The sequence below is a fragment of the Bemisia tabaci genome, chromosome 8, assembly GCF_918797505.1.
Source record: "Bemisia tabaci chromosome 8, PGI_BMITA_v3".
Taxonomy (NCBI): domain Eukaryota; kingdom Metazoa; phylum Arthropoda; class Insecta; order Hemiptera; family Aleyrodidae; genus Bemisia; species Bemisia tabaci.
This window is the reverse complement of record NC_092800.1, coordinates 2,691,841-2,702,117: the sequence shown is the minus strand read 5'-3', so window position 1 is coordinate 2,702,117 and position 10,277 is coordinate 2,691,841. Positions and strand designations below refer to the sequence as shown.

Genomic DNA, 10,277 nt, shown 5'->3' with positions numbered 1-10,277 from the left:
TTGATTTCAAGAAGGTACCGAGTATCGTTTTTATTTACATCGTTCCGTACGAAAATACAATATATACAAAATTATAAACTTGATAAACGTACATTTAATTTTTTATGAAAGGGTTCAACAATACTGAGTTAAGGAATTTATCACAAATATATACCTTAACTTTATCCCTTCGTTAAAAAAATAAAAAATAGAACAGCAATTTGTCCTTCACCCAGGCAATGTCTGCAGATTGCAGGTTGACTCCAGCTATGCCCATTTAACTAAACAAGAGGCTATATCCCAAAGTTCCCACGTTCCTCTTGCTGTTGAAGTTTGATTTTAAAAAAAAAACTGAAAAGCTATCTGACAAGATGGAAGTTTCTAACTTCACCGATCATTGTTATCAGAGCAATTCTATACAAACTTAAGGATGAACTAATTGAGTATTACACTTGATATTTGATAATTCTGATAGAAAATGAAAGTTACAATATTTTCCTTCTCTTGCGAAACATTTTTGGTTCGATTTTTGGCTTTACCTTTACCTCCAAACGTTTTAGAAAAAAAAAAAAAAAAACTTCAATGATTCATTTGTAGGGCTGAGCTCACAGCCTAGAAGTAAACCAATCCTGAGTTGATGAAAAAGTTTTAAAAAACATTGAGACAAAACGCACTAAATTAATTAACATAGAACAGGAAGGTCTACTTAGATATGACATTCAAATTGGAAAAGAAACAAAAAGATAGAGCAAAGATAGGTAGTTACAAAGATAAAGATTAGGAGAGATGAAATTACAAGGCATCAGACCATAAATTACATTTGAGAAATCAAACTGACAAGTTTTTACTGTGAGTATTCAGAGGACAGAATAAATTAAGAATAGACCAACTGTCGAGACATCCAGTTTTTGAAAAGCTTTTGATAATGGACATCATTGGTTACAAAGGAGAAATCAGGTTGACGCGCTTTCCAAGAAAACAATAAAGTTTGACAGGAGGTCTGCAACACCACAAATGGAGATATGTGGTTATGCACTTTGTGCAATTCTATATGAACATCTACCTCCTACTCCTTGATATGTTTAGAAACAACACAAGTTTTTTTTTTTTTTTTTTTTTTTTTGCAATCATTTGTACGCTTAAGGAAAATGGCCACAGAAAATATGCTTTTTCTTTCAAAACCACTGGTTAATTTTTAAGTCTATGGATGATTACTGATACTCTTAAGGTATGTAAAATAAATTTTAAAACTGAGTGAATTTATGGAGTTGCTTTTGGTTTCAGAAAAACATTATGGAACTCCTATCAAATTTGTTGAAAGTTAATTGCTTTCAATCTTTAGCTGCCATTGTCTTGATTTACATGTCTGAGTGCACTGCCCTCTGTCTCATCTTGATCGCTATTGGACGACAGAGGCACTGCCATGTTTAAACTGGAAGTAAGCAACTGCCAACTCAACTGATTCAAGTCTACCAGAGGTGTCCATACAATAAATTGAAAAAAAGCTACTAAAGTAAATGGGTCATTCAAGTCAAACTCAAATCTTCGTAAGCAGGCACTCAAATTAAAAAGAATATTATTCTTCTAACATGAATAATGCTCCTATTAGGTCATAGAATTTGCGGTCCTACAGTACATTTTTTTATAATTTTGAGAGAGAAATAATAGTGTCTTTCCGTCCAAAACCCAACCTCAAATTCCTCCTCCATACTCACATGAAGCTCTGAAAGCCCACTAATTGATTAATTGTAGGGTGTTCATAATGGAAGTTAATCGCATCCTTTTTGCTGAGACTTCACACTAATACACAATAGTACACAGACATACTCACAGTAGTAAACAATACAATAATGCACACTTGCTACGTAATAGCAGGGTTGTCATGATTATAGCCTTTAAAGTATCTTCTTATCACTTCGAGTACCCTAACAGGGCGACAATCCCACTCATAATTTTCGCCACAACTCAATAGAGAGATTTTGACCGTTTGCAGAAAAGCACCCTTTCAGAATGTTGTAGTACCTACTTAATCAGGGACCTTTGCATCCTTAATTTTTGGATCATTTTTACGCTTAAATATTTCTTGCAAAAATCACAACAATTTGTTACCTCAGTTAAATGGCAAATTCCAAGACCCATGACAAGAGTGTAAAATACTCTTTTAGAAACAAATCTAGGTTACAAAGATTCATCAATGTCTAGTAGATTCAGTCTACACCTGACATCACTCATGTTCATGGACTTAACTTGATTTAGCTTTTTCATTTTTAATTTGAAATTATTTCCCAATTTCTTTTTAATTCTGTCTCTGCGTTTCTTGATTTTTCCTTTGCTTATCTCCTCCCCACTCCCTGGATTGAATGTTATGGACCTTTTCAATTTCCTTCCTGTCAGGAGGAGTTCACCTTTCTTATTGGTCACTGGCTCCTCGTAAATGGTTTCCAAGCACTCAGTCATCCGCCTCTTTTCTAGTTTGGAGTTCTTCTTCTTCCTGCGGTCAGAGTCAGCTTGAATGGTGGCAATGTTCCGTGGTCTCAGCGTTCGTTTTGCAAAAGGGGTTCCCGGTGTGGTTTCTTTGGACGATGATGGTTGGTGGGCGCCATTTGTGGAGATCTCCACTCCATTTTCAGAGGGGGAAGTTGAATCTGCAAATTTGAAAACAAAAGTCCACCGATGTTCAATGACAAAAAAACCAAAACTGAAAACTTGCCAAGAGGAGACATGGTACGACCACACAACATGCTTGTATTCTCGTCAAAATTTTCACAAAATTATGAAATGAGGGGCTCAGAGGACAAGGTGCGTAAGTGCAGTTTTTGCTCTTTTGAAAAATAGGTGTTTGGTTTTGAAATTGCATGGAACCTTGCGGAGGAAAGAAAGTTCAGACTAACTTTCGGATGCTTACAAATTGGACTTTGGGAGCAAATAAAATGTGCATTATGACTTGTTTTACTGGAAATCATAGATTTCTCAATTTTTACAATAACTGAACTCATGCGCCTAGTCGTCCAAGCCCCTTAATTGGTGCCTATGACTTGACTTGTGTCAAGTTGGATTTATGAATTCCACATGCACCACAAAGGCTAAAGAGGGCTATTTAGTGACCTTGTGGTGTTATGACGTTTACAGCAAATATGGAATATTGAATAAATGGTTTCATCATAAAGTTGATTCTCCATTCTTTTATCATGGGAACAGATCAGTTTTGAAGGATGCATAAATGTGAATGTGAGAGGAAATAGTGTTTCTTACCTTGATCTGTCATGGTGCATATGGTGAATAGGGAAGAGTAAGGAGAGATGTGTACGTGAATAAAGTTAATGATCTGTACTTAAAAGATGAGAAAAGGAATTAAATGAAAAAGAACTGCGGAGGAATAATTTGAGGGTAAAAAAACTGGCCGGAGATCATCCACAAAATTACTATCAGATACTTTTTATCATCAAACCACCTTACCACCGGGAGTTTTTTTTTTGTTATTGTTGGTTCCGCTATCTACTATCAATGTTTATTATATGGGCGGTTTGAGGTTAGGACAGGGTTGATTAAAAGGAGGTTGGTACAATCCATTGTACAATCACCCATTTCGGCGCCATGTTGATGACGTACTAGTGGGACCTCGAGTAGCGCGAAGTTTGAATTGAGCCAGCCCTAGCCGGACCTTCCTAAGGTTTGTTAGACCTTGCCAGCCCTTTCTAGCCTATACGAAACCTTGCCAACCCAAGCCACAACTTGCCAGACCTTGCCAGCCCTGCTAACCCATGCCAGCCAATGCAAGCCATTACCAGCTCGTTCCGGCCCTTGCCAGCCCTTTCCGGCCAAGAGATCCGGAGTTATAAATGCGATTGAAAAAAAAATTCAACCCACCAAACTTCATGAAAATTGGCATGAAACACTATCAAGATATATGAAACGAGAAATGATGGTCCTCTTTCCCGGACCTATTTCCAGAAAGGTCCCACCAACCTCTAAAAGGGCGATTCGGAAATACATTATACGAACCAAGAGATCTGGGGTTATAAGAGCAGCATAGAAAATGATATGCACTTTAGCATGTGCCGCCAAAAAATTAGAGACTAGCTAATCATCTTTCAAAATCGGTGGATTTGGGGGGAGGCATCTTTAAAAATGTTCAATATTTTATGGAGAAATAACGCTCTCAATGCTAATTTTCCACCCGTGTTCTAGCGTATTCGTATTCTCAAAGTTTTTTTTTCCACTGAAATGAAGGGACTCATGTTTTTTAAGGACCCTTGGATTCTAGTCATTGATCCTTGGAGGTCAGAGTACAAAGAAGCAGTTTTTATTCATTTGAGAAAAATGAGTCTGAGTTTCTAAATTTCATGGCACCAAATGGTCGAAATAAATTTTGACCATAAATTATGCAGCCTAAAAATGATGCTTTGATGTTCAACTGTAAAAAGTGTCACACTGCGACTAGCTTCATTAGAGCATCTAATACGACTATCTTTAAACCTTTTTCTTTCTTTTGGTTTATTTATTTTTTGTTTTCAAAATCTGAACTTTTGCCTAGCTCTCCAAATATCTCACATTTCAAAGAAAACAGATTGAAAATTGTTTTCTTCTTCTCCTTTTCTTGTTTCAATCAAATTGTTAAGACCTTTGAAAGTTAGAAGCTTACTGAGGGCAAAGAGGGCTTGCAGTAAAACTAAAAACTTCACATACTATAGTTGTACAGAAATACATTTATTATTAGGAGTAGAAAGAAGAACGTATGATTTAATTAACAGCCAGAAACGTTATCACAAGGCAGATTGCATTTTATGCAGCAAAAATTATAAATATGCAAGTACCAAAATCAAAAAATAAAAATTATTCCTCTCACATTTAGAAAAAAAAGATTGAACACAGTAAGGAACTAAAGATAAAATGCACTATACGAAGTTATTGTTACTGTATAATTGAGTTTCAGTTGTAGAATAAGTCAGAGAATCATAGTTTGAATAAAAAAATTTTAGTTTATCATTAAATAATTTTATAAAAAACTTTATAATACGCCCTTCCACAGGCTGTCTCTTCAAATAATACCTTCAGACAGGAAGGTGAAATTTCACGCTTGTCTTTTTTGGGTACATGACATTCTTCTAAATTAAATTGACTAAAAACGTTGCAGAAAACCCTACCTGAAATAGGTATACATCATTTTTTACACAATTTAATTTATACAACCTATACAAATTGGTAATGTTTCCAATATCTGATGGCAGATAGAGCTTTTTTACGTTTTTTCTGCAGTAATGTGATGGCACTGCCGGAATACTGTCAATGAATTGTTTGGCATACCTAATCCGATCAGTTTCAGCTTTGTTGGGAGGTGTATGTTTACCTCTGGCATCCATTTTGGCGTGATTGCCAGTGGAACTTGTGTTAAGAGCGTGGCGGAAGGCCATTAGGCTGACATCTAAGGTGACACATAAAAATTTAAGACAAACAATTTGTTCAATGCCATTAATGTTAAATTTATATTCTGTATTAAAGGAGCGGCTTGACTCACCACTAGGGTGTCCCATTTTGGGCCTAAAAAAAAAAAATTGCAAAATCCAACAGAGATACTTGCCAAAAACTTGTCTCATGGTTAGAAAAAAATCCAAAAAAAATCTCAGAGTCGTAGCTAAGGGCTAAGTGGTCCCCCTCAGCACTTGAGTGGTTTTTACTGATTTCTCAACTTACCAAATTTAGCAATTTCGCAGATTTTTTCTTTGAAAATGCAATCGAGCTAGAAAGTCGCAAATGTAGATAATGAGACCTCTGATAGCATATTTTAAGAATAAAATATCAATTTGGACCCACAATGTTCATAAAGCCCTCGTTTTTGGCTCTCAAAATGCAAAAAATCAGCGATTTTAGCATTTTGTAGTCAAACCACTACTCGACCATCGCTCGACTTAAAGTAAATTATTTTAACATAAAAAATGACGAAAATAACCGTTAAGGATGTATGTACATATTTATTATGAAATTACAAAAATTCCGTCATAGTTACATTTAACTATGACGGTCTAGTGAGTATCTTGAAAATGGGGAAAAATATAACTTCAATTATTTTTGGAAGTATTGAGCAAGAGAGGATTCGGAAACCTTTGGTAATTCTTTACGGTTTCTTTCAATCATGTGCAATAAATTTTGTAACTGATCCTCATGTTTGATCATTGATATATACTTTTGTATGAGAGCAACGCCACGTTCTGCATGATCATTCGTTACCTGGAAGTTCTTAACAATATCAAGCCCTTTCTTATAAGCTTCATTGTGGCTCCAAGTAGACTGATGTTCTTTGAGGAAATCTGAGTCTATTCCTAAGCATGGAAAAAAATCTGCGAAATTGCTAAATTTGGTAAGTTGAGAAATCAGTAAAAAACGCTGAACTGCTGAGCGGGACCACTTAGCCTTTAGCTACGACTCTGAGATTTTATTAAGATTTTTTTTGGATTTTTTTCTGACCATGAGACAAGTTTTTGGCAAGTATCTCTGTTGGATTTCGCAATTTTTTTTTTTTAAGGCCATAAATGGCACACCCTACTCACCACCCTTCTTTCTATGCCTTTTCAGAGGGACCTGCTTCATACAACTTAACAACCAATTCTTCTGTGAGTTATAGTCTTTGAGACCATGGTATTGAACAAAAATTATTTTCCTATCTTCTTCAAGAATTCTTTTACAATTTTTATAACAGTAAGTTTTATTATAACTAGTAAGGTTTTTTGAGCAAGGGCAGTTTTTACATTGTAATCAATTCGGATTCGGTAGAAAAAAGTCGACCATTCAAGCCATTCATAAGTTAACAGAATGCATTTACAAAGCACTTGATCAAGGGATCCCGGTTGCCAGTCTACACTTCGATTTTGCAAAGGCATTTGACCTCATTAACTATAAACTACTGCTTAAAAAACTTAGTTACTATCTTCACTCCAGCGCCATCGACCTTATAGCATCATATTTAAGAAATAGAAAACAGAGAGTGAAAATTGACTCAACTTTTGGTCCCGTCCTATCAATCGTATATGGGCTGTCAGCTGGTGTTCCCCAAGGATCTATCCTTGGACCTTTATTATTTATTATTTTTGTTAATGACATGCCTGGTGCGGCGGAATTCCTCACATACTTATTTGCTGACGATACAACATTCATTATATCTGGCCCAAATCTTGATAATGACTGTGCTGCGGCTGAGCATGAGGTGCCATCCTGGTGCGCTGTTAATGGACTTATGATTAATCAAGAGAAAACTCAGAGAATTGATTATAAGACTTCCCACCAAAATAGAAGTCAAACTAATGATGACAGGAGCAGTAAATCTGAAGCTCTTACCCAGGTTAACTCATTGGGTATTATAATAGATGAAACCCTTAACTGGTCACCGCATGTACTGAAAGTCACTTCTAAAATTAACTCTATGAAATGGGCACTCAGAAACTTGTCTAAAGTTTTATCTCTGCCATCATGTTTAATGTACTATCATGCTAACATAATCTCACATTTAAGGTATGGCCTAGTTTTGTGGGGTCTCAACCACTGCTCAGGGCAATTATTTATTGAACAGAAAAAATGTCTAAGACTGATATTTAACAAACCATTTAATTCCCACTGTAAACCCCTATTCATAAAGTGCCAACTTTTAACTCTTCCATCTATTTTTATTCTAGACAGCCTAAAATTTGCCATTGACACCGGCCTGATTCGTAAGGACATGATAAAGAACATTAGAAACCCTTTCATCAATTATGAAATTGTTCGCCTGAAGGTTGCTGAACAGTCTGTGTCTCATACTGCCATCAGACTTGTGACAACCTTCCCTTGAACCTGAGAAAAGCTCTTCAGAAATGGGAAGTAAGAGAGTTTATGGCTGGTCTAAAAGCCTTACTAGTTGGCGAGGCTTTTTACTCCTTGAATGATTTTTTTAAATAATATTTAACTGTAATTTACTATACCTTTTATTTTATTTTGTAAAATTTTGTAATATTCTTAATGCTTCCCTATGTTCTTACGTACCTATATTATATTAATGTGTAATATTTAGGGGGGGGGGGGGGGGGGGTGACAAGTATTATAGCCACAACGTGTGGCATTTATGTACATGAATTATAAATAAATAAATAAATTACAGCATGGATTTGGCTTCGATGATTTATTGGACCCTGCATCTGCCGCCATTTCTTTCATTTGTCTTTTTTTGATACGTTTATTTTTTTTTCTTCTTAAATTTAGGAGAGTCAATTTGAACAGAATTTTGGGACAATAGAGGAAAAGTTTGTAAAATAGAAGAACTAGGTTTGGCAGGCTCAACAACAGGGGCTTGAAAAATCGAGTCTTGTGGAGTCAGACTAGAAGAGGTATGTTTGGTAAGTTCAACAACTGAACCTTGAAAAGGTGGACTTTGCGGAAAATTTTAAAGTGAAGAAGAATCAGAGGTATCCACAAGAACATGGGTGTAATTACCATCAGGTACATGATCCATGATGTTGAAGTCAAAGCTGATTGGCACTCCACTAGCCAACAATGTTTCCCAATTTATTTGGGAATTCAAATTTTCTTTGACCATCTGGAACATGCAGAAATAGAAATAATTAAAATTACTGAGAAACTTTTGAATTGAAACTGAATAAAAGCTGAATTCTGCAATGTACTGCTTTAACTGTAGAATCGATCAAATTATTAGGGCCTATTAAATAGATTTTTTCCAGCGTTTACTGATACAGGGACAAGATGCACTCGCCAATTGTTCACAGTTAGAGGGAGTACGTGGTATATGGCTACAAGCCTCAATCAATGGGATGCGTTGAGAGCTCTGTGGGGTAAAAATTTCTGGAACAGTATAACCGCACCATTTTAGATCTTTTGGTGTTTCTTTCCTTTTTGCTGGCCCTTGCAGAGCTTCCTATAGTTAGATCAAAAAAGTACTTTTCTGTTATAATTTCGTAAAACTAGGCTAATCATTAAATAAAAAAATTATAATGGAAAAATTCTCCTTTAACCCAGCAATATTTTCTTTCTAAGTAAACATGTACACTTCAAAATACTGTCTCCATGTTTGCTTTGAGGGCTGTAATTGAATCAGTGAGGATGAAAAAATGCCAACTTAGAAAAATGTCAATGTTCAGGAGACTCATTAAACTGCACAGTAGCGCATCCATGCGTATTTACAGTGCATCCATTGCAATTTAGCGTGATGAGTGTCTTTCCATACACCTTTTTTGGCACTATAAAGCTTTTTTACACTGACCATTTCACCTACTGTGCAGTTTTTGGCGTCTCCTGAACATTTTAATTTTTCCCAGTTTTTCGTTCTCACTGCTTTAATTAGAAGTGTTCTATCCATCCTTTATCGACAGTGCAGATTGCAAGTTCTTGCATTGACTCTTTGTTGGATAGACTAGGTGGTGGTGGAAGTTGAAAATAGGAAGTGCTTCATACAAACGTCAGTCAGTTTCTAATGTACTTAAACACACTGTGGCTTGGCTTTTTAAGACTAAAATGATTGCCATATTTAAAATTGTAGTCAGATGCAAACTAAGTGTAAATGATGAAAAAATTAAAGTTCTTAGCTTGCCATGAGAAAGGAGAATCATTCTTCTCCTTTGAAATATCTCATCTATTAGGAATGATATCACACTTTAATACATATTTCAACTCTACCTGTATGCACATCAATCAAACCCTAACTTCACTTGCCAGATTCTGCAGACCACTGGAAACTTTGTGAAGATTATAAAATATAGGTACAAGACCAAGAACTCACCTCTTTTCAACTGGATGTTCTGGGTCAGTATTTAAACAGTCCTCTGACGACTGGCTGAGTTAAAGGCAGATCAGTCTTCAAAAAATAGAAAACACAGTAAGCAAGTTAGGGATGCTATAGCTGCCAATATTTGTAGGCACTATGTAGAGGAATTACCACCTTGAGCATGATCAAGAACTGCTTGTGTTCAACTTTGCGTTGTAGAGAAAATCCGATGAAACCTCCTGAAAAATAAAACACTGAAAATTTCAAGCTAGAAGAATACAGTACAGTAATAAAAGTTATGGTTAATAAGTTGCCTACCACAATGTTTTAGGTACACAGCGATGGTGAAACTGCAAAAAGCGTAAACCAGTTGTATTGCTTCAAAAATCTCTGCTCCTATTTTATTTCTTTAAAAAGATACCAAACCAACATGGTGATTTAAAATTTTCAAAGAAAATCTTGCGAAAAGAGCAGAAGATCACTGAAGTTTTAAAAAAAATGACGTTGGAATAACTGTGTAAATATTAGCTAGACCACGAGTTCAGAACTTTAAGTT

At 35.7% G+C, this 10,277-nt stretch overlaps 2 protein-coding genes across 2 annotated transcripts in view; both read right to left on the bottom strand.

Annotated features, from left to right (window-relative positions):
- Nucleotides 1-3,504, bottom strand: tant (tantalus). The gene is made up of 2 exons (XM_019045067.2): nt 3,232-3,504; nt 1-2,624 (listed from the first exon to the last, which is right to left on the bottom strand). The coding sequence occupies exons 1-2, from the start codon at nt 3,242-3,244 to the stop codon at nt 2,158-2,160; spliced, it is 480 nt and encodes a 159-aa protein (XP_018900612.1). The 5' UTR covers nt 3,245-3,504; the 3' UTR covers nt 1-2,157.
- A 1,161-nt stretch (nt 3,505-4,665) lies between these two features.
- Nucleotides 4,666-10,277, bottom strand: part of LOC109036029 (uncharacterized) — a 30,551-nt gene continuing 24,939 nt past the window's right edge. The window contains exons 6-7 of the mRNA XM_072303494.1: nt 9,737-9,960; nt 4,666-8,539 (exon numbers count right to left, since the gene is read on the bottom strand). The gene's annotated coding sequence lies outside the window, so the exon portion shown is untranslated. The remainder of the gene's footprint in view (nt 8,540-9,736; nt 9,961-10,277) is intronic.